The 25,184-nt window shown below is 46.3% G+C and overlaps 1 protein-coding gene across 2 annotated transcripts in view; it reads right to left on the bottom strand.

Annotated features, from left to right (window-relative positions):
- Positions 1-337: 337 nt before the first annotated feature.
- Positions 338-25,184, bottom strand: part of wnt7bb (wingless-type MMTV integration site family, member 7Bb) — a gene marked incomplete at its 3' end in the record, with an annotated part of 52,008 nt that continues 27,161 nt past the window's right edge. For both annotated transcript variants that reach the window (XM_079501319.1, XM_079501318.1), the window contains exons 3-4: positions 8,440-8,711; positions 338-811 (exon numbers count right to left, since the gene is read on the bottom strand). In XM_079501319.1, coding sequence (XP_079357445.1) covers positions 338-811; positions 8,440-8,711 — 746 coding nt within the window. The remainder of the gene's footprint in view (positions 812-8,439; positions 8,712-25,184) is intronic.

The raw sequence follows: 25,184 nt of genomic DNA on the forward strand, positions 1-25,184 counted from the left end.
CCATACGTTTTCCTTGTAGTCCCAACTTCACCACGAATGCATCAGTACTTCGGGAGCCCACACATCTCTGTGTATCGGTAAAGTTCTGGGGCCTTTTTTTCCTCTTACTTTCTCAAAAGCAAATATAGATTCTGCTGTGCAAAACAATGCCACGAAGAGCTGATAGTGTAAATTCCATTCCTTTTGCTTTCGAAACCTCTCAACCGTTCCAGGAGGAGATTTAGATTAGCTCTGTCTTGGGTCGTTCCTCATACTGATAGTCCCTTGGTCCCGCTCCCCAAGGTTCATACTGATAGTCCCTTGGTCCCGCTCCCCAAGGTTCCAAGTCACCTCACTTTTATTTGCAGGTAAACACCTCCGTCCGCTCGCTGCACGTGTTGCATTTGACGAAGCAGCACCACTGGAACTTACAGTTGCACTGCCACACTTTGGTGTACTGGTGCGTGTTGTAACCCCGGCCGCAGCACATGAGGTCGCAGCCGTCTGTGTGCAGCGAGGTACGGTTACAGAGGCGCCCCTGGGTGCCCACGCTCCCCGTGGTGGTGTCCTCCTCGCAGTAGTTGGGCGACTTCTCGATGTAGACGAGGTCCGTGTCCATGGGCTTGCGGTAGGTCTGCTTCACCTTGAGGTGGGTGGGCTGCCGCAGGCGGCTGGCGCGGACCACCTCCACGTGCACCGCCTCGTTGTACTTGTCCTTCAGCACGTAGCCGATCTCGCGGAACTTGGGCAGGGTCGTCCAGCAGGTCTTGGTGGTGCAGGACCCTGAGACGCCGTGGCACTTGCATTCCAGTTTCATCCTCTCTTCTAGGACCTGGTGGAAGAGGAGGCAAGAGAGGAGACGGCATGGCTTTAGAGACGGAACACATTGACAAACAAGAGCATGCCCTGTAAAAGGGCTGTTCACACCAAGAACAATAACTATAATGAGAACTATAAATGTATCATTTTGAAACTAGTTCTGCTGTAGTTAACTATAATAGAGCTCCGAAGTCTGCCATCACTGCCGCTAGAGGTCATTCGATGTAAATGCAACTATAAGAATGCAACTCTTTGTTGTTGATGTTAAATGGTCATCAACAAAAGATGCTTGTCTGACTAGTGATTACCTGGGGCCTGCAAATTAAACCACAAGTCAAAACCACACTGTTTGCAAAAACGTTGCACCATGTGTGGCACATCGCTGACATGTTCCTTGAGGAACCAGATGTTGGCATGGGGCTCTATCTAGCCTTGTGTTCTTTAGAAAGGGTTTACGGTCAGCATTACACCAACACATCCCTGGTTTGTTTTCACTTCAGTACTAGCGAAGAGGACATATTTATTTGAATTGAACATTCAGTTTATTAATGTCTAACAGTGTTTTTGAGCACATGGTGACTGAATACCGCCTTTGTTTTGGAGGGTGGCTTATTAAGTGGAAACGGATGTGTAGTATCACAGGAGACTTTTTTTTGTTTGAATTCTTTGAGTGCCACATTAATATTGTGTTATTAGAACGACGGCACATGCAGTCGGCGTCCAACACTTCTAGGAAACGATGTTTCCTAGCCACCGCGAGCCCTTGTTAGTTCAGCACATTTAGGCCGCAAAAGGCAGCATTTACATTTTGAGGGTCAAACATTTAGCGCTCGAGCAGAGTGCAGAGTGACGGACTTCAGTGAAGTGGACCAAAGCGTGCATACGTGAAATTCTAACAGGGTGACTGGTGCCAGCGGCTATATGTCAGGGGACATGCAGGGAGAAAAGAATGCAGTTACTGGTAAAATCGTATTCTGTCATTTTACTCTACATTCCTAATGTAAGAGGAAAAATAAATAGCCGTCTCATATAACCATACACAGTTACAGTTGGTCTGAATGCTAACGATTCTAGAGAGCGTACACTCAATTTCAATTAAATTCAAATTGCTTTATTAGCATGGTACAGTATTGTATACAGTATACACTCAGACTTAAATTCACACTGGGGATCCATAGCATAGTGGCTGCATATCATTGATGTCGGGCATAAACCTCTTATCTTCATATTATAACTTTGTGTGCGTGTGTGTGTGTGTGTGTGTGTGTGTGTGTGTGTGTGTGTGTGTGTGTGTGTGTGTGTGTGTGTGTGTGTGTGTGTGTGTGTGTGTGTGTGTGTGTGTGTGTGTGTGTGTGTGTTTTGTAAATGAATGCCCTACTTGATCGCACTACACTGCAGCATCACACAAAAGTATCATAGCAGATCCATAAGCTCGAAACGCTGCGCAAATCATAATTATTTTAGCTTGTAGAATCAAGATCTGCTACTTTTGAATTTAAATCAGTTTTGGATGTCGGGTGAAAACCCGACAGAGAGAATTTCAAACTACACTCCACAGCAGAGTCCACTATTAACTATTTACATCTGGACCAGTAGAGTCTACAAGACTGAATAGACCAGTTTGATGAATGCCATTGTAGTGTAGCCTACTTTATGTTACTCTAAAAAGGCCTTCACAACATCACATTGTTATAGTGGATTCAGGCACTTACTGCAGCCTATAGGCAAAGCACTCATTATGTACATATTTATCTTGCCAAAGAAAGTCTAATGTTATAGTCCAATTAGCTCTGTGGGTCTTAATTTTGAACTTTGCATCTTCCATCTCCAGTTGTAGGGCAAACCTCTACCCTGAGCTGCCTAAATCCCTGGGGCATCTGGGAAATATTGTGCAGTGTCCACAAACATTAAAGTGTCAAGACTGAGGCAATCCTTGTACCGTGGGAGGGGAAACTAAAAAACCTCAAAAAATACAACGATATCCTCCATTTTATGTGTTTTAACTATTTTGGTGGGCAGAGGAACAGAGGAAAGTGGGGGATGGGGTTTGAATGGGCTACATTAACACCTCTCTTAATGGGCCCGTACAGGACTCCTTTAACCCAATTAAAGGAAACTCGCAGACTTGCTGTGTACTTGTTGCATGAAATGTACAGTTTGGTTGGCAGGGCATTTTTCCAGTGAAGCTTTCTTTCCTGGCGGTTCGCCTCGTCAGCGCTACTAGTAGTCATCGTTTCTATCAGACGGAAGAAACCAAATAAATAAATAAAATATAAGTTGCTCATTAGCAGGGTTGGATTTGCTGGGGGGAATGGGAGGGGGATATACATTTAAAAAAAATGCACGCACGCACGCACGCACGCACGCACGCACGCACGCACGCACGCACGCACGCACACACACACACACACATTTTCTTTACTCTTTTTTTTTACAAATGGAACCTTGCATCCATGCATTCTGTGGTCAGGAGGGGTCCTCCATTTGGGGACATTTGATTGAAAAAACATGAGCCCCCCCCCCCCCTCCCTCCCTTAAGTAACATAAAGGTCAGGGTCAGCTGACAATCTACGTCTCGGATGTTGATGCAAAAAGGAGAACTCCCCCCCCCCCCCCCCCCCCCCAAAAGAAAAAGAAAAAAAAGAAGAAGCAAAACCGCAATGAATGCCTGGGTAAAGGAACCGGGCCTTCTGACGGACGCATGGAAACATTTACTTAAAGCGTGTCCATCAAAAGTCTCCGCTCTGTTACCAATTAGTCCAATGTGACCGGATTCCCCTCTTAAGGATCACTTGTCAGACGCAGGGCCTTCCACAGATGAAAGGGATCAAATGATTCACTGGGTGTTCCTGTTACATCCCCCCCCCCCCCCCCCCCCCCCCCCTGTGCAGTCACGGAATCCATTGTGACCATGTAAGTTAGTGTCTCTCTGTTGGCTTATCGGTGATCTCAAACAGTGCTTCTCAAAGTGGGGGTTCGTCGCCCGAAAAGGTTCCAGGGAGTACTCCAGGATAAACGTATTAATCTCACTGTTATTCCAATGATGAGGACAATGTGGTGAAAATGACGTCAGGTCATATTCTTTCTCTCCCGCCACCTGCAGTGTCAGAATTCCGTACTAAATCTAATTTAACAGCACAAATCTTCTCTACGGGGGGTCCCTGGCACAAAGCCTTTGCAGATGGAATTCATATTCTAAAACGGTTAGTCCCAATACTTGATTCTGATTGGCTGGTTACCGTCACGTGACCGTTGTAAATTTCACCGATAACCCACACCTTCAATCACTTTATATCATTCCCAGCTGATTCCGCATCTCTGTAGCTGTACTGGGGAAGGGGAGCGCTTGATTGTCTGTCTGTCTGACTGTGTGTAATCCACGTACCTCGAGAACCACGTCATCAGTGCCCAGACCCTAGTTGGAGTTTGCAAAAGGGCCTTTCTGTGTGGGTTTTGCATGTTCTCCCTGTGTTCCCTAGGGTAGGTACCCTCACAAAAAACATGCAGAATAATAAAATAACCATAAAATTAAAGCTGAAAGCAGCGATGACATGGCCCTCGCGCATGCACGTTACGGGCAAATATTGAACATTTAGAACTGGGAGCAGAGCTAAGTAACTGAAAGACAATGTCCAGTGAGGTGACTCATGACTGTACGAAAAACTGTTCAAAGGTTATGGCAAATGATAAAAACAATATCATATTGACCAATCAGCGGCAGCTAGAGGCGGGCACAGTGCATACACAGTGCTGCCTTGATCCCGCCTCTAGCTGCCGCTGATTGGCCAGGCCGTTTTGTGGCCGGGCATCAAGTCTGCCTGAGAGTTCCCAGATGGGAGCAGGAGGGGGGAACCCAGTGTACTCTCTGCTGCCCCATCTGGCGGAGTCAGGTTAGGTTAGGGGACTCTGAACCAAGTCCAATGACACCAACCACGAGTCTGTATGACAATCTATTGAAAAGTTAGGCTATAACAAATATAGGAACTGTCAAATATTGACCAATCAGAAGAGGGGGCGGGGCTAAATTACACCAATGAAGGAACTCTGAACCAAGTCCAAAGACTTTTGTAGGGGGCGCTGTTGAGCCATTAGGCCACGCCCCTTTTTGAAGCACTTAAAATACGAAAATTTTCACCACTTGTGACGTGTGTGCAAACAACGTGTGTGCAAACAACGTTTCGAGTACGTTTGGCGCCTCAAAAACGCGATTAATTTCGGATAAAATAAGAATAATAATCATTGCGATTTCAATAGGGCTTCGCACTACTGTGCAGTGCCCAGGCCCTAATAAACACTGTCCAGCTGTCAAACCAGATGAACCTTGGTCCGGTATCGTCTCTGTCGGGTGGAAACCTCAAAAAACACCAAAAGTATCTATCTACAAGCTCGAAACCCGACATTGTAGGTGGAACTGTACTATGGTCAAGTAAGGCGTTAATAAAAACATTAAAAAGGAGAATATGGAAATAAGAGGTTCCTGCCCGACAGCAACAATATTGTATCAGACCTTTGAAACTCCCCAGAAAGCAGTGCCAGTTCTGGCTTGGAGCAGGACAACATGGCATGCCAGCCAGGATTGTCATACAGGCACTGTGTGTGTGTGTGTGTGTGTGTGTGTGTGTGTGTGTGTGTGTGTGTGTGTGTGTGTGTGTGTGTGTGTGTGTGTGTGTGTGTGTGTGTGTGTGTGTGTGTGTGTGTGTGTGTGTGTGTGTGTGTGTGTGTGTGTGTGTGTGTGTGTGTGTGTGTGTGTGTGTGTGTGTGTGTGTGTGTGTGTGTGTGTGTGTGTGTGCGTGCGCGCGCGCGCGCGCGTGCGTGCGTGCGTGCGTGCGTGCGTGCGCGCGTGCGTGCGCGCGCGCACAGTCAGGGCGTGCGTGCCTGTGTGGTGTTGCGCTTTCACACATTGAACGGACGCAGTCAAATGGCAGCGACATGTTTTGGTATGGCGTGGGGAGAACTGCAATAATATCCTGTTCCTGGACTTGACACCCTTCATAATAATTCCGTGAGAAGAACCAGAGGGGTCGGGGGTCGGCGTGGTGGTTGGGGGTGTTGGCAAACCTCCCTTTACTGGCAAAGGCCGCATTTCCCAGTGTACCATGGGTTATTAATTACATCCATTTGTCACCAAAGGTTCATCTCACGCCTCCCTCTTCCTTCGTTGTCAACGATCATGAGATTTCAGTTGACGTGTGTTTTGTGGGATTTGAAACATTGGAATACATACGTACATAACTAGAAAAAGTGCCCCTCGGGGCACAGGTCTCCACCAGGGCAGGTCAGGTTGTGGCCTCCTGGTGGCGCTATAATAGGCCAATGTGCCTAGTAGGAAGGTCCGTGAAACGTAAGTTGCGTTCATGATTTGAGGCATTTTGTTCCAAAAATGCGTTTTGCAAAAATCCACCTGTTGGTGGCACTATAACAAGCCAATGTGAAAAGGGTGGGATATATTCCTCAGCCTAGTAGGAAAGTCTGTGAAAGATTTCACGTAACTTTCGTTCATTTTTTACCCCTCTATCATACGGAACTATGTTTTTTGTGTCCATATCACTACGCCCAAAAAATATGTGATCAAAATATTTTAGGAATAGGTCAACAATACAAATTACGTTAGTTTTGTGAATTAATTTACTTTTACTGCGTGGCCCCAGTGCCCCCCACAAAATGACCGGAACTACTTAATATTCACCAAAACCAGAGCAGAAGTCCCACCACGGGACTCGGACATCAATGAATACAGTTGCAAGTATTTCATACAGCTTAAGTTAAAAGAAATCTGAACTATCCCTTTAATATCGATATAAGATTGCCTTGCTATTTTCCATTTTTGGAATCGCTCCGGTAGCTAGGCACAGTTGCTACAGTAGGGCCTTGTCTGCACTGTGTCTGCGTGACCCAACCACATTAGCTTCGGTATTAACTACGGCGCTGTCCGTGGTTTTGAACAGATGAGATCGCTGATGTTCGGAGGTCATTTCTGATTATCCAGTGATCGCAATTGGAACATTGTGCCCATTTTTTTTAAGGAAATACAGCGCTATTGTGTGTGCGGCTGTCACAAACTGTACTGTCAATCTGTCATGAACTATAATTTGTGTACTGTGTACTTTTATTATGTAGTGATGCCCTAGGCCTAGTGTTTCCTGTTCTGCCTAGTGGTGTTTGCCTGTCTTGCCTGTCTCCCTGTGATTACTAGTTTTCTCCACCTGTGTCCTGTTAGTCTCCCAGCCAATCCCAGTGTTGATTGTTTGTTCTGTTCACCTGTGTGTTGTGATCCCTGTGTCTACTTAAACCCTCAGTTCCTTGTGTTCCCTGCTTGAGTATAGATGTTGTTATGGTGTTCTGTAAGTAGTGTTTCCAGCCCTGTGTGTATTCTATGTTATCCTGAGTTTTGGGTGAATAAATCCCTCTGCATTTGACCTCCTAGCTGCCTTTGTTCTGCATTTTGGGTCCTACGTCTGAGTTGCATCGTGACAGTGCGGTGTGCGTGCGTGCGTGTGTGTGTGGAGGGAGGTCCTCCATTCACACTGTTTCAAAAATCACAGATGGAGTATTGCATGGCCTGACAAAACATGGGATTTCAATTTTGCTCCTAACCTAATCGATCATCCAATGCAGGACACAAGTCCCTCCCTTCCATAATAGGACACCCTGGCCAACACTCCCAGGCGTCTGTTTTCTTTTTCATGTTTGGGTTTTGTTGACTAGGCTCCATGCTCCATGCTCTGATGTTAGACATTGTAAGTCACTCTTAGATAAGCGTGTCTGATAAATGTCTACAAATGTAAATGATCTCTCTTCTGTCACTACCATTAATCTTCTGCTCTGGGATGACGAAGAGCAGACAAACATGTCCGCGGTGGCGTTGCCAACCCACGCCTTTCGGGGGGATGAAAAGGACACCCCGCTAGGATGGAAATAAAATCCGCTAACGCGGTGATCAATCAGGGAGTGATTCAGCCACCCTACTGGGACCCTCGGGAGGCCGTCATGCGCAAGCACTCATAAAGACACTAGCGTTGCATATCTTTAATGTCCCCCACAATGCAGAAACACACGCAAGCACGCACTCTAAGTGTGACATAGTTGCCACAATACTGATTCTCACAAATCGTCTGTCGTGTGTAAACCTCATACCATATGTCCAAAACGTACTTTTCAGGAGTCCAATTAAAAAATGGCAAAAGCAGATCGACAAGCTTAAAATATGTCGCTTTGCGCCCCATTTCCAGCTTGCGGATCTGATACTTGTTATGCTTTCGTGTGACGCTGTATTATGATCAAGTAGGGCGTTCATTTACGAAAAAGCACAAAAAATGAATATGGAAATAAGAGGTTTCTGCTCGACAGCAACGATATAGGTATTTCTCAAACATATTAGGAACATAATACCAAAGAATGAAATTGAATGATGAAAAGGGAGGGACATGTCTGGTATCACACAGACCTAAACTCTTTCAACCTGGCCAACATAGCAGATGTACAAGCTCACAATAATCCCACAACACGTCAAGCTGCGACGCGCTGTGAGCTTGTCCATCGGCTATTTTCAGCGAAAGCCTTCCGCAGAATAACGGAAAACAGAAAAGCACACTATAGTACAGAGCCTGGAGGGACTCCCACCACACAGGGGGTCGCGTTTACCTTCCTCCCTGCCTCGTTGTTGTGCAGGTTCATCAGGCGTCGCGGCGTCTTCTTGATCTCGCGGGCGTCCACGAAGCGGCGGGAGAACTCGATGCCGTACTTGATGTCGGCCGAGCAGCCGCCCCACTTCCAGCCCTCCTCCTGGTTGTAGTAGCCCTGCTTCTCGCGGTCGCAGCCACACTGCGACAGGTTGCCCTGGCTGCAGGCCGCCGTGATGGCGTGGGCCACGGCCGCAGCCGTGATGGCATAGGTGAACGCCGCTTCCCGGCTGCCTGGAAGAGAGGCACAGAGAGAGGGTTCAGGAACACTGCAGTGTGGGGCGACAGTCAGGGCTGGCTGGGCAGAAACCTCTTATCTCCATGTTATCTTTAGGCATACTGCCTGCAACATCACACAAAAGCATTAAAAGTAACAGATGTACAAGCTTGAAACGTGTCGCGAAGTGATGCGTTTTGAGCTTGTTTTGTGCTATACTATACTGTTTTTTAATTTGAATCCTGAAATGTCACAGCTTCAGACACATTTTTCTACCCGACAGAGACGAAATATTTAATTATAATATTAAAATATTATTATAATATTATAATTAATTCATTATAATTTTAACCAAAATAATGACGATATGTTTTGTTTTTGTTTTTAATAATAGCAAAATGAACATATCTGTGTGATAACCCAAATGTGTTTTATGCACACTTTTGGAGAATATTTTACAGTTTAACAATAAATCAGTGATCAGGTACTATGCTTATACCAGGAAAGAATATACCAGGAAAAGCTGTACAGAAAGTGTTAAAATTATGTTTTTATGTGGCCACACGCACCAGTTCATTAAGGGTGCGTTCGGAAATGCGCACCAGGAATGTGGTCAGTTTGTTGAGTGTACGTGGTGGGCGATGACGTCACAGTGTGCCTTATTTACGAACGACCACAGCTGTGACGCATTCACACCGCCGACACCGGACAACCCCAGCTTCAGGGTAGGGTCGCTCAGTGCGGGCACTCGGCACACCCGGTGCGCAGCGCACTGGATTTTCGAACGACAACGCACCGAGTGCACTGAATAAACGAACGACAAGAGAGCACACCAGTGCGTTCAGAGCGCATTTCCAAACGCACCCTAAGTATACCTGGTTTTCACCTTAGCACCACCCACCTGAACTTAAGCCTCACCCACAGCTGTTGTTGTATGATAATGGGGGAGGGGATGATATTATAATGTCACTAAAGTGGTGGTATTTCGATTGGGCCTTTTGACTCAAAGGCTTTCAGCTTTCAGGAAGAAACCAAAATTACACAGGGAAGACACATTTTAATATTATAACCACACCTGGGGGTCTATTAGAGTAATGTTAACTCCATAGACACATATAAAACACCTGGGGGTCTATTAGACTGAGTAATGTTAACTCCATAGACACATGCAAAACACCTGGGGGTCTATTAGAGTAATGTTAACTCCATAGACACATGCAAAACACCTGGGGGTCTATTAAAGTAATGTTAACTCCATAGACACATGCAAAACAGAAAAAGTACAAAAATCACGGCACTCCATCTTTAAATCACATTGAGAATTCCATCTCTTTTTCAATTTCAACAAATTCACACCTGGCGTGGGAGCTGACCAGTATACAGCCACAGTCTAAAACTGTTGTACTGGGAGCTGACCAGTATACAGCCACAGTCTAAAACTGTTGTACTGGGAGCTGACCAGTATACAGCCACAGTCTTCTACTGTTGTACTGGGAGCTGACCAGTATACAGCCACAGTCTAAAACTGTTGTACTGGGAGCTGACCAGTATACAGCCACAGTCTAAAACTGTTGTACTGGGAGCTGACCAGTATACAGCCACAGTCTAAAACTGTTGTACTGGGAGCTGACCAGTACAGCCACAGTCTTCTACTGTTGTACTGGGAGCTGACCAGTATACAGCCACAGTCTTCTACTGTTGTACTGGGAGCTGACCAGTATACAGCCACAGTCTAAAACTGTTGTACTGGGAGCTGACCAGTATACAGCCACAGTCTAAAACTGTTGTACTGGGAGCTGACCAGTATACAGCCACGGTCTAAAACTGTTGTACTGGGAGCTGACCAGTATACAGCCACAGTCTAAAACTGTTGTACTGGGAGCTGACCAGTACAGCCACAGTCTTCTACTGTTGTACTGGGAGCTGACCAGTACAGCCACAGTCTAAAACTGTTGTACTGGGAGCTGACCAGTATACAGCCACAGTCTAAAACTGTTGTACTGGGAGCTGACCAGTACAGCCACCGTCTAAAACTGTTGTACTGGGAGCTGGCCAGTATACAGCCACAGTCTAAAACTGTTGTACTGGGAGCTGACCAGTATACAGCCACAGTCTAAAACTGTTGTACTGGGAGCTGACCAGTACAGCCACAGTCTTCTACTGTTGTACTGGGAGCTGACCAGTATACAGCCACAGTCTAAAACTGTTGTACTGGGAGCTGACCAGTACAGCCACAGTCTTCTACTGTTGTACTGGGAGCTGACCAGTATACAGCCACAGTCTAAAACTGTTGTACTGGGAGCTGACCAGTACAGCCACAGTCTTCTACTGTTGTACTGGGAGCTGACCAGTATACAGCCACAGTCTAAAACTGTTGTACTGGGAGCTGACCAGTACAGCCACAGTCTAAAACTGTTGTACTGGGAGCTGACCAGTACAGCCACAGTCTTCTACTGTTGTACTGGGAGCTGACCAGTACAGCCACAGTCTTCTACTGTTGTACTGGGAGTTGACCAGTACAGCCACAGTCTTCTACTGTTGTACTGGGAGTTGACCAGTACAGCCACAGTCTTCTAATGTTGTACTGGGAGCTGACCAGTACAGCCACAGTCTTCTACTGTTGTACTGGGAGCTGACCAGTACAGCCACAGTCTTCTACTGTTGTACTGGGAGCTGACCAGTACAGCCACAGTCTTCTACTGTTGTACTGGGAGCTGACCAGTACAGCCCCTGGGCCCTATTATGCGTGTCTTAAGTACCAGGTCTTATGACTTAACTTAAGACCTGGAGGCGTGGTCAATGCTGTTTGGCCACTCAGAATAGCCAAATGGCATTGATCACGCCTCCAGGTCTTAAGTTAAGTAATAAGACCTGGTACTTAAGACACGCATAATAGGGCCCACAGTCTTCTACTGTTGTACTGGGAGCTGACCAGTACAGCCATTGGCCACTGATCAGCAGCTCTCCTTTAATTGCTATCCTCCTGCACCTTGGTAGAAATGTGGTAGATTCTGATCACATGTGTCCCTGGGCCAATACGGCAGCCACACATGCACTTTTACAATTTTCCACTTAAACATTTGTCAGACGCGCTTAACCAGACTGACTGAGAATAATTTGTACGTCTCTAAATGTTCTCATGAATTGAAAAAGGTGGACCCTGTTGTAAACAAGTGTAATGCATTATCAGTGTGTCGTCCACAGTAACAGAGTTGTGCTTTCATGTGAAATTTACCCATTCTGCAAACTGTTAAATACATCAATCAATCAAGCAAGGTAAACACACACACACACACGCACGCATGCAACACACACACACACACACACACACACACACACACACACACACACACACACACACACACACACACACACACACACACACACACACACACACACACACACACATCATTATAGTAGGACACGAGTAAACCAAGAACTTATAGCATCAGCCTAAACAATATACACCGTAGTATATACCAAATACCGTACATTGAAACTGTAGGATACTAAATAAATAAACTAAGGTTATACTGATGATACCAGGTAAACAATGAACCTATAGCATCTGTCTAAGGTGACATTCACACCAGAAAGCTTTACTGCGATTAAAACGAATCCTGCTACACATTGTCGGAAACTGCGCTTCGTTTGGCAGGTGTGAAGGCTCATTCGAATCCTAATGCGCACCAAAGAACCGCATTCTACTTCGACCAAAAACGGGGGTTTCGCTTCGCTTCCAATCGCACTTGATTATGATTCAGTGCAGGTGGGAATGCAATCCGCAGCAAATAAAGGAAATGAAGCAAACAATGTGGCGGGTGAGGAGCTAAACACAGTTGGAGACGGAGAAGGCATATTTTACGCAGCACAAGGATGTCCCGTTACCGTGGATAGATAGAGCTATAAAGGATAGACGAAGAGACTGAAGCCCTGGTCGAAATGAAGACATTTATCAATTGCTTAAGGAAACACATAAAAACACTGCAGTGTAGCCTACAGAATATTCTGTCTGGCTCTGTGCGTAAACATGGAGTGCTGTCACTGTGTGGGGACTGGCGCTCAGCCCAAAAGAACAGTGCGTGGCTGCGTGCGTATAGTGAGAGAGAGAGAGAGAGAGAGAGGGTGAGAGAGAGAGGTCCAGTCCCCGACGGCACGACACATGCACGTGTGACGTTATAATTTTAACACCATAGATTTCACTGTGTAGGCTATAGTTTATGAATTGAACACATTGATAAGGTCCCTGCTGCGTTTCCAATTGCTGCGGTTATACAGCGCAGTGTGAAGGCAAACCGCAGCAAATTAAATATGCAAGAATCCCAACCTTAATCATTGGTTCTCAAAGTGGGGTCTGGGGACCCCCAGTGGTCCTTGAGGGGGGTCCAGGGGGTCCCCAGCATAAGTAGTTAATACATCCTCACAATCATTTTAACCACTTTATCCACTTATATGTTAACACGCTCACAGCATGCCGCTCTGCAAGTTTGTAGATCTGACCTGAGATCTATTGAAAAAGTTTGGAACATTCTGAATCATTTATTTATTGTCTCCACCAGGCCGAAGGCATGGGGAGAGAGTATGTTTTGCTCTCCGTCCGTCCGTCCGTGTGTGTGTCCGTGTATGTCCGTGTGTGTGTGTGTGTGTGTCCGTCCGTCTGTGAACAGCTAATCTCCGGCACCGTTAACCCGGTCGATGTCAAATTTTGCACACACACTCCCTGGATGCCAACGATGAACCTCTGCCCCTGTGTACTTTGGACAGTACACCTACAGATCTCTCTCTATCTCAGTCTCTCTAGAGCGATTCAACGAAACGGGTCTTTCAGATTTCTCAGACTCCATCCTGATTGGCTAAGATTGGCTTCCAAAGTTCGCAGGAGTGCTCAGTTTCAAACAAAATGCTGCAAATCATGAACACATCGTTTGATTTCCGTGAAATTGTGCACGCACATTCCCACTAGGCTGAGGAAGAAATGCCACGTGAACATTTTCAACTCAGCCTCATGGTGGCGCTATAACTCACCGAAAAGTGTTTTTTAACACAAATCTTCTCTTCTGGGGGTTCCTGACACAAAAACCTTTTCAGATGGGGGTCCGCGGCCAAATACATATCAATTTTTTTAAATAAAAACAAAAAAAACATCCTACTATAAATGTGCCACGTATGTGCGTACGTGTGTGCGTGTGTACGTGTGTGTACGGTTGTAATGCACGTAACTCGACAACCGTTTGCCCCACCGACTTCACATTCGACACACGCGGTCCACACCCCCGCAGGGAGTGCAGTGCCCGGTATTGAGTCAGGCGAACCCACGGTCATCCAGATCCAGCACAAAAGGCTCTGCTCAGGCTCTGCCAGTGGGCCTAATCAGCCTAAATCCCCTCACCTGTGCAATTTCCAGCCTCTGCCTCAGTCAATTGACCCCACACCTGACAATTGATTAGCCTACTTAACCAGTCCACTTTTCACAGTCTGTATCTGCCTGTGTCTGAAGAAGGCAAACTTAGTCCACTTTTCACAGTCAGTCAGTTTGCCCTCTTCACACACAGACATATACAGAGATCTCCATGTGGGACACAGACAGATAGTTAAAACGGGTGCTATGACAAGTTGACAACGGGTATTATTAGGTTCCCAAGTTGCATCGTTCTCAAGTAGGCCGGTAACCGACGGGCACGAACAGGTCTAGTTTGACTAACCAGTGGTCTAAAAATGACATGGTATCTACATCTTAACATTGTGGGGAGCTCGGTGTTGGGTCTACACTGCATCCCTGGGCCCATAAGGCCACCACAGTTCATCCCTGGGCCCATACAGCCACCACACAGTGCATCCCTGGGCCCATACAGCCACCACACAGTGCATCCCTGGGCCCATAAGGCCACCACAGTGCATCCCTGGGCCCATACAGCCACCACACACTGCATCCCTGGGCCCATACGGCCACCACAGTGCATCCCTGGGCCCATACAGCCACCACACACTGCATCCCTGGGCCCATACGGCCACCACACAGTGCATCCATGGGCCCATAAGGCCACCACAGTGCATCCCTGGGCCCATACAGCCACCACACAGTGCATCCCTGGGCCCATACGGCCACCACACTGCATCCCTGGGCCCATACAGCCACCACACAGTGCATCCCTGGGCCCATACAGCCACCACACAGTGCATCCCTGGGCCCATACGGCCACCACACACTGCATCCCTGGGCCCATACGGCCACCACACAGTGCATCCCTGGGCCCATACAGCCACCACACAGTGCATCCCTGGGCCCATACGGCCACCACACACTGCATCCCTGGGCCCATACGGCCACCACACAGTGCATCCCTGGGCCCATACAGCCACCACACAGTGCATCCCTGGGCCCATACGGCCACCACACAGTGCATCCCTGGGCCCATACGGCCACCACACAGTGCATCCCTACTGCATCCCTGGGCCCATACGGCCACCACACAGTTCATCCCTGGGCCCATACGGCCACCACACACTGCATCCCTGGGCCCATAAGGCCACCACACAGTGCATCCCTGGGCCCATACGGCCACCACACAGCGCAGTGCTGGGTCCACAGAGCAGGGAGGAGAGCCCGTCTAGGTGCTCTGTCCAAAGTGCTGAATTCCTTCGCAGGAGCACCTTGGTGCAGCTGGCCATGATCAAAACACAGCTGGGGTCTCTCTCTCTCTCTCTCTCTCTCTCTCCCTCTCTCGCACTCTCTCAGTGGCTCAAATGTTTAGATTTCCATTTAGTTCTTGGAGTGAGTTACAGATCGGTAAGGATCCTTGTGGAACCCCCTCAAGGAACCCTAGGGTCCCTGCTGGACCCCACTTTGAGAATCACTGCTCTTACAGGGCTCCCCTGCCTTTACTCATTCTGCTCCCCACTGCAAAACTCGGACGGTCGATTTCACTGAGAGTGTAAAAATCAACCTGAAAATGGAATCTTACTGGTGAAATAAGAATGAAATGAACACTTTTACAGCTCACAATCTATGGTGACAAATGAATGAACACAAGATGGGTAATAACAGCCAAACATTCAGCAGAAATAGTTTGTTGTTTGAGCTTATACAGTAGGCCTATAAGCTATCTTCGGCTATCTTCGTGCCAACACAAACATTAAATTATCTTTATTGTTAATGGCATTTAATGTTTGTGTTAGGGACAAGATGACGTACATTTTCCCTTCATTGTCAATGGCGTTTTTAAAACAAACATTGAACTAAAAAAAAAAACTTTAAACCTGTATATAGGAGGGGCTAGCTCCCCTCAAAAACAATCCAGTCACATCATTTTACGGGGCATACCTTCTGTCTCGCACTGACACAAAACCAGGAATAATATTCCCAAAACGGGTAAATTGGAGGGACTGTTTATGTTTTCCTGCAGCAAATTACAACAAATTCAGTGGAAATTATAGGGGGAACAAAAACACAGAAGGCCTCAGACATGGGAGAAGGTATAGAGTAAAAAGGCCCATGTAATTTTGCCCGACCAAACAAACTTTTAACAATTTTGAAAGTTACTTAGACGTAAAATCACTGCTTATTTTACCTTGTTTTACAGGCACAAACACTGTGGTTAGATAGACTGAAGGCTGCTGGTTGCGAGTTGGAACTCGGCCTGGCCATGACTACTGTGCTCTAGGTTAGGAAAGTCACTTTTGGTGTTTTTTTGCCTTCCTTCAACTGATTTAGTGGTGTATTTTTCAACATTTATGAGGCAATTTACATTAATGCGATAATTGTGGCTTTCAGCCGATTCATAGTAATTTGCGTTTTGTATCACAGTCTTTCCCTCTTTTCCAGGCGCTTTTTCTTTTTTTTGCATCCATAATGTACATTTTGGGAGAGATTTTTATGAACTTCCACGGGCATTTTTCTGCTCCAAGAAAGACCCACTTAATTTCCTATCCTGGCACCGCAGTGGAGCTAATCCTCACTGTCGTGCAGTGGAAACCTTGTATGTCCAAATACATTACTTTTCAGGAAAAAAAACCTGTGTCGCAATGGACCCAATGTAGTTATTATTTAGTCACAAGCTCTTCTTAATACTTTATTGGTTTAATATGTAATAAAATATCCACAAAGTCACGAACACACTTAATTTATGAAAAAACTAAAAAAGTTATAATATGGAGATAAGAGGTTTCTGCGCGAAAGCGACAATGATAAAATAGCGTAGGCAATTATTTTACCAAAAACAAAAGACAAATACATAGAAATATGGACATACAAGCTTTCTGCCTGACAACGGCAACCAATGTAATGCTCTATGGCCACTCTGTTGCCTGCAACAGGGACTGACTCACAACCGCTGCGCTCTCTGGTTTAGCTGCACTGAACTGCGCCCCACCAGCCTGTGGTAGCGTGCAACCACCCACCCCCACCCACCTCTCACACTACATGCACACACACACTATACGTATATACGCACGTACGCCCGCCACATACACACTCGTGCATTCACGAGTGAACGTATACCACGTTAAACACACACACATGCATAGGCTATACAAATAGAGATACCCGCTGCGAGAAAAACATTGTGCACATGCGCGCGCGCGCACACACACACACACACACACACACACACACACACACACACACACACACACACACACACACACACACACACACACACACACACACACACACACACACACACACACACATTTGTATTACTATACTTGTGAGGACAGCAACATTTTAGGAAAATTGAAAATAGCCGGCAAATAGCAGATCCACAAGCTCAAAGCATGTTGCAGATTGGCAGATTGTCTGTGTGTAACATCGCCCCACAAAAATGTATTTAGGGAAAACCCTAACCCTATCTCTAAACAACTTTACCATTTATCTTGTGGGGACCAGGAGAGCCGTCCTTACAATGTCTATATTTCTCCAATTCTACTACTTCTACTACCATACAAGAATAGCAATGCAAGCGCACGCACGCACGCACGCACGCACGCACGCACGCACGCACGCACGCACGCACGCACGCACGCACGCACGCACGCACGCACGCACGCACGCACGCACGCACGCACGCACGCACGCACGCACGCACGCACGCACACACACACACACACACACACACACACACACACACACACACACACACACACACACACACACACACACACACACACACACACACACACACACACACACACACACTCAGTGAGTGTAATGGTAAAAACAGGAACAAGGCAGTTTCCAGAGAAAGGGTGTTTCCCTGTGTGCCATAGATGCATGCCTGTTACTGGAGACCAATGAGCCTCCACTGTTCATAGGGAAAAATCATGATGATGATGATGATGATGAGTGTATTGGTTGTCACCCCCCCCCCCCCCCCCCCCCCCCTGGGTCTTCTTGCCACTGCCAGTGCCCCGCCTGGCCTGGGCATCATCATAATGAGAGACAATTACGCCATCAGCCGGCCAATGGAACTCTGGGCAGCGAGCCCCCCCCCCCCCCCCCCCCTATTCCCGCCGCTGAGGGCTTTTCAACACTTTCATGTCACATCAAACAGTTCCCCTGAATGTCACTGAATGTCACGGAAGCCATCATCAGCTTCTCCAGACGACCTCACATTTCACGACGGAAAAGGAGGAGTTGGTTTCGACATACGTTCGCTGACATTTCTCACTTCCGTGACATTTCTCACTTCCGTGAGAAATGTCGGGGAGAGCAAACTTCCATCATATCAGTTCCGCTACTGTAATCATCTTATTTACGCGTGCTGGTATGCACCTCCTGCAGTTACAACAGTATAACGGGGTTACAATATGTTTTGTCTTTGGATGGGAGGATGCTGTGAGCACAGTATGCTAAGCACCCATAACAGCAGCTTAAAAAACCCTAAAGCGCTCTGGTCGGCCCCAGAGCCCTGACAGGCCCCTAGCTGTAACCACCCTGGGATAGTCTCGCTGGCTGCCAGTGGAAAATTGGAGTGACCAGAAAAACCTCAATGAACTTGGAGAGGTCTGGGCGGAGAAGAATAGGGTGGGAGGAGGGGGATTAAACCAGATGTCTAATGGAGTTTAGTGGCAAGTGTCTGCGACACTGTCCAAGATGGCGGGGGGTGGGGGAACCCGACTCCCGTCACGGAAGGTATAAAGGGCAGGCAAACTGGAGGAAACGTAATACACCTATTTGGAGGCCTGAAGTCCCCAAGGTGTAGTTAGGCATAGCAGAGACCTTTTTGAATTACAAGCAGCCCCAGTTTGATATAGTCATTGATTAGGCCCTGGACCCCCCATTTCATACAATGTTTTATCTCTGGGACCCCCAATATACACTGTAAAATCCTCAGGTTCCATCTGCACACTCTCAGAGTTACAGAACCGTATATGGGTCCACAATATTTGGACTCGATCTTAGAACGTACAAGCGCCGTGTCCCCCCTTCACATCGACTGACCATGTTACTTTGGCCAGTGGCCAGCCTCTCTCTGTCTCTCTGTCTCTGTCTCTCTGTCTCTCTCTGTCTCGCGCGCGCCATAGAGCTTCTATGGCCTTCGCGTATCTTTGAGCAAGTATTTGGGCGAACGCAGGAACGCGCTGGAAAACATTTGTGGATGCGTGCGGTGTCCCCAGGGCCACTCGATCTGTGTTTTAGAGCCGGATGGCGGATGTCGTGCCACTAAAACAAACGTCACATGACGATGCACACGCAGAGATTTACAACCTGAGAGAGTACAGGCAGTGCTGTGCATGCTGGGTGTACACACAGCAGAGAGAGAGAGAGAGCGGCGGAGGCCAGCTGTGGTAGCAACACTCGCTCTGACCTCGGCAAGCTCTCTCTGTGTCCTCACAGGCCTTCACCACCGACAGGCCACTGCTGCCGCATGCAGCGGTGAGGAGTAAACTACAAGTACATTTACTCGAGTACTCAAGTCAAATTCAGGCTGGTCTAGTGCATTGCAGGAGTAAGTATGAAGAAAGAAACGGCACTGGAGAAAACTCAGACAATTAAAGCCTCATCAGGGCACCGTGACCTGATGAGGATGTATTGACATCGAAACATTGTCAAGTTATTTGCATGCACCCTGTTATTAACACAATCAGTGCCGGAAGTCCTTCAAAATAGAAGCTCTGGGGTGCCGGAACAACATGGCCGCTTTTACTCGGAAACCCATGACCCGGAAACAATCCACATTTTTTTTTTAACTTTACATAGCTAGCTTACATTGCGATCGTTTTAGTTTATACGATATATGATCCAAAAAGCGTTTGGAGAGACGGATGAGGAGCAGAAATGAAGCGCCAGTATATCGATCCGTTCAACACCACGGAAAGCGCCCTGGATTGGGAGAGACGAGTCATTCTTTACGCCGCGCTAACGGCTAACTCAATGATAAGCTAACATGGGGACAGAGCGGAGCATACGGTAGCCGAAAGGCGAACTGACAAATAAAAAAAAGGAAAAAAATCCGAATATTCTTATCTCGCCCCGTATCATTGAGGATGCGCTAAGACGTCCTCACACGTCGGATGTACGCGTCGATTGGGACCCCTAGGACGTGCTGACACGTCAGATGGACGGAAACGGTTAAAACGCTTTAACTGTCCGAGTTCGCTCCGGCGCCTTCCGTCCTTTACTCAATTATTGCAAGCTACTTAAAGAGAGAGTTCACTTCCCAAAAATGAATTCATGGAGATCGTTTTGTTTTTATCGCATTCCTGAGCCAATATTCCAATGTTTGAATTATTGAAGTAAACAGAATTGGCCAACGCACGCACGCACGCACGCACGCACGCACGCACGCACGCACGCACGCACGCACGCACGCACGCACGCACGCACGCACGCACGCACGCACGCACGCACGCACGCACGCACGCACACACACACACACACACACACACACACACACACACACACACACACACACACACACACACACACACACACACACACACACACAAACACACACACAGCCTCACATTATATTACTCGTCATCAAGTCCATAGATAAACTAGAAAAAGTGCCCTTCTGGGCACAGGTCTCCACCAGGAGGATAGGAGTGTGTGGGATGTTTGGCAAAATGTTTAGGAGTAATATAAGTGTGTGTGTGTGTGTGTGTGTGTGTGTGTGTGTGTGTGTGTGTGTGCGTGAGACGCGGCTTGGCCTGTTGTAGTGCCACCATGAGGCTGATTAGAAAACTGTCAAGTGGCATTTCTTCCTCAGCCTAGTGGGAATATGCATGCACAGTTTCACCGCAATCGGACACTGCGTTGAGTAGTTGTGGCGATTTGTACAAAACAGGTACAAAGCGGGCTACTCCTGAAAAGTTTAGAAGCCAATCGTAGCCAATGAGGGTGGATTATGAGAAATCAAACAAACCCGTCTTGATCACATGACTATGGAGAGCATGTGTACCGATTTGCGTGAAATTTGGATAAAATATGAAGGAGTAATATTAGAAAATGTGTTTTACATGTCGGCCTCCTGGTGGCGCTATAAAGAGCAGATGTGAAAAATTCCAGGCAAAGGTTTTTCCTTGGCCTCTAGGGAGTGTGCATACAAAGTTTTACACAGATCCGTGCAGTTAGTGGTAAAAACACTAATCGGCCAGTTATAGCGCCACCATGAGGCTGAGTTGAAAATGTTCACGTGGCATTTCTTCCTCGGCCTAGTGGGAATGTGCGTGCACAATTTCACGGAAATCACACGATGTGTTCATGATTTGCAGCATTTTGTTTGAAACTGAGCACTCCTGCGAACTTTGGAAGCCAATCTTAGCCAATCAGGATGGAGTCTGAGAAATCTGAAAGACCTGTTTCGTTGAATGGCTCTAGAGAGACTGTGTACCAATTTGCGTGATGTTTGGACAAAATCTGTAGGTGTACTGTCCAAAAACTTGTTTTGCACAAAGCGCCCTCCTGGTGGCGCTATAACAGGCCGTTCTGGAAATTTTGGGGCAGAGGTTCATCATTGGCATCCAGGGAGTGTGTGTACAAAATTTGGCATCGACCGAGTTAACGATGCCGGAGATTAGCTGTTCACAGACGGACGGACACACGGACGGACGGACACACGGACACACGGACACACGGACGGACGGACGGAGTGCAAAACATACTCTCTCCCCATGCCTTCGGCCTGGTGGAGACAATTATACATTAGGCTTCTTCTTCTTCTTGTTGTCGTGTCTGCAAGACAGTCATTTACAACATTTGGCTAGATGTGGTTGAGCCACAGCTGAACACATTGCTGTAGCTTTAACCTTTTAACAAAAATCTTTGAACATTAGGCTAATAAACTGTATATTCCTCATTATATGGACTGTACCTGGACAGTATTTTTCCATAGTGTCGCTGTTGGGCAATGACCAACTATATTTCTTTTTTTTTTTATATATATTATTATTATATCTATAAATAGTTCATACATAAACAATGTATGAACATACGTTAAAACAATAATTGTTTTTTTAAACGGTTAAAGATGTAGATTATGATAGCAGCCATTGCTAGAGTGTTTGTTCAGTAACGGGGGTCTCCCCGTCTCTCCAGTTCTTTAATGAACACAAAATATATTTTCAGGTCGGTTGCAGATGTTCTCCCAATCAGGAGAGAGTATCCATTCATCAGCTTCATTTTTATAGTGTCCCAGTTCCCATTTCATTTCCTAGTATCATCATTTCCAATTTCACTTGTTTAATCTGTATTCTGTGTGAGTTATCTGTCTGAGTTCTGCGATCCCGACCCAAAAATGCATTTTCTGTTCGATAAAGAGCTGGATAGACAAACAACAAACAAACATTCTATAGCAACGAGTGCCGTTTGAATAGAGCTATACATATAACACTTATTTTAACCATACCGTTATCTTCTACCCTTCCCTGCATCTGTCCATTTTTTATTATTATTATTTTTAGCATATTATACGTGATACTATATGTGAATGAATGCCCCCTCACAACACAACTATACACACCAAACGCACGCACGCACGCACGCACGCACGCACGCACGCACGCACGCACGCACGCACACACGCACACACGCACACACACACATTTTTTAGGATAGCGTAGCTGTTTTCTGGTGCACGACACAGACGAGACATTAAACCTAACCCCTAAACTTCTTGGTGGCAAGACAACAACCCACGAAAAAACGCTTAAATAGTAAAAGTGTTCATATTGCAAGTGTTACAATACTTGGCTAGATGTGTGCAGGTCATTGTGTACATTTTGTTCATTTTTTAATAAATTTGAATCCTGAAAAGTAACAGTTGAGTGCTTCTCATGGGGGGAGCAGTTGTGCTTAAGTGCCTTGCTCAGGGACACCTTGACACATTGCCAGAGGGATGTCTAACTCTGAGAGTACCGTATAAGGATCCATTTGGTTCCTTAACTAATCAGTCATTTTGCTGGTGGAGACCACCTGGAACCCCCCTCAAGGACCCCTGAGGGTCCTCAGACCCTACTTTGAGAAAAAGTGTTACAGTTACAACTGACAAACAATGTTAGGTTAGGTGTTTTCATGGATAAGTTGTCCCTCGTTTGATCACAGAGTGATGGAGAGTGATGGACAAATAATAGCATCCTCACAGAGAACAAAGGGAAAAGTGTCACCTACTGGTGATCATCTGCCTCTGCAGTTGTGGTTATTATTATGGAGTTCTCAGTCATTTCAGAGTCATTTGTATTCCGTGTAAATCAGCATATCTTCTATATGGAAGTATGTCACCGTAAAAAGCCTATCCATGCTTGTAGCTAAATAGCCTTTCTTTTCGGTTATTTAAAGACTCTTGCAATAGAAGTTCAATCTTCCAGAGAACCCTAATTGATCTCAGATATTTCATAAAAGCAAAAGGTCAAAGCCTCAATCTGCAATTTCTTCCAACTGGCTGCCTGTTGGGCTACCAAAATGTAATTTAATTGTACATAGTGTGCTAATTGTTTATGAAGCACAGTGCTAAAATGTGTGGGGGCTCCTTTCATGCCATTTCACACAATTTGTCAAACAATAGGACTTGGCCGAACAAAAGTTTCAGTCATGAGAGATTAATCCCTGCAGTTATGTGTATGGTTTATAGTTTCCCCCCCCCCCCCCCCCCCCCACCATAACTCTGAGAGTGTGCGATTGGAGTGGGTTGTATTTGTGGACTCTCTGGGTCCATTTGGAATCTCCTCAAGGAACCCTGAGGGTCCCTATAGACCCCACTTTGAGAAACACTCAAATATGAAATTACTTAAATGTGTTGATGTCTTATTATATTATTCCATTCACTCCAAGCCCATACTATTGTAACACGTTGCCCTGTAAGCTGCTTTGGGTACAAGCATATCAGGAATGAGTTAGATTTAGATATTAATCTGTTAATATTCTATGCCTTGTTGATGAATTGAATACATAGGACCACAATGGAAACAAGTCCCCGGGACATTTTTGTGTTCCTTTAAGCCTAAATGTTTTACTGTACCTAAACTGCTGTTTAAAGTTTTGACTAATAAAGTATTCAATCAATCAATCAATCAATCAATCAATCAATCAATCAGTTGTATTGCTGACATAGCATTGCAGTATAATTTGTAATCATGCACATGTTATTTATCAAGAAACTCACATAGACATATAATCCATTTCCAGTATAATTTGTAATCATGCACATGTTATTTATCAAGAAACTCACATAGACATATAATCCATTTCCAGTATAGACAATTGCAGGTACATTTGCATTTAAATAGACAAAAATAGACTAGAAAAAGTGCCCCTCGGGGCACAGTTTGTGGCCTCCTGGTGGCGCTATAATAGGCCAATGTGAAAAGGGTGTCATTTGTTCTTACACCTTTGATGGCAATTGGATGTTTTGAGGCATTTTGTTCCAAAAATGTGTTTTGCAAAAATCCAACTGTTGGTGGCGCTATAACAGGCCAATGTGAAAAGGGTGGGATATATTCCTCAGCCTATAGTAGGAAAGTCTGTGAAAGATTTCACGTAAATTGCACGCTGCGTTCATGATTTGAGGCTTTTTGTTCAAAACGGGCCAATCCTGCAAACTTTGAAAGGCAATGTTAGCCAATTAGGATGGAATATGAAATATGGGACAGATCCGTCTTGAGCACATGATTATAGACATACTGTGTAACAATTTGCGGGATCTTTGGACAAAATCTGGAGGAGTAATATCAAAAAATGTGTTTTACAAAAGTTGGCCTCCTGGTGGCATTATTATAACAGGCCATTCTGGAAGATTTGGGGCAGAGGTTCATCGTTGGCATCCAGGGAGTGTGTGTGCGCCAAGTTTGGCATCGACCGGGTTAACGGTGCCGGAGATTAGCTGGTAACGGCTGGACGGACACACACACACACACACACACACACACACACACACACACACACACACACACACGTGCCGCCCGGGCCTGCGTGCCACCCGCCATCTCACACACGGACGAAGTGCAAAACATACTCTCTACCCATGCCTTCGGCCTGGTGGAGACAATGAACATTG

This window comes from Electrona antarctica (genome assembly GCF_951216825.1).
Source record: "Electrona antarctica genome assembly, chromosome: 5".
Lineage (NCBI taxonomy): Eukaryota > Metazoa > Chordata > Actinopteri > Myctophiformes > Myctophidae > Electrona > Electrona antarctica.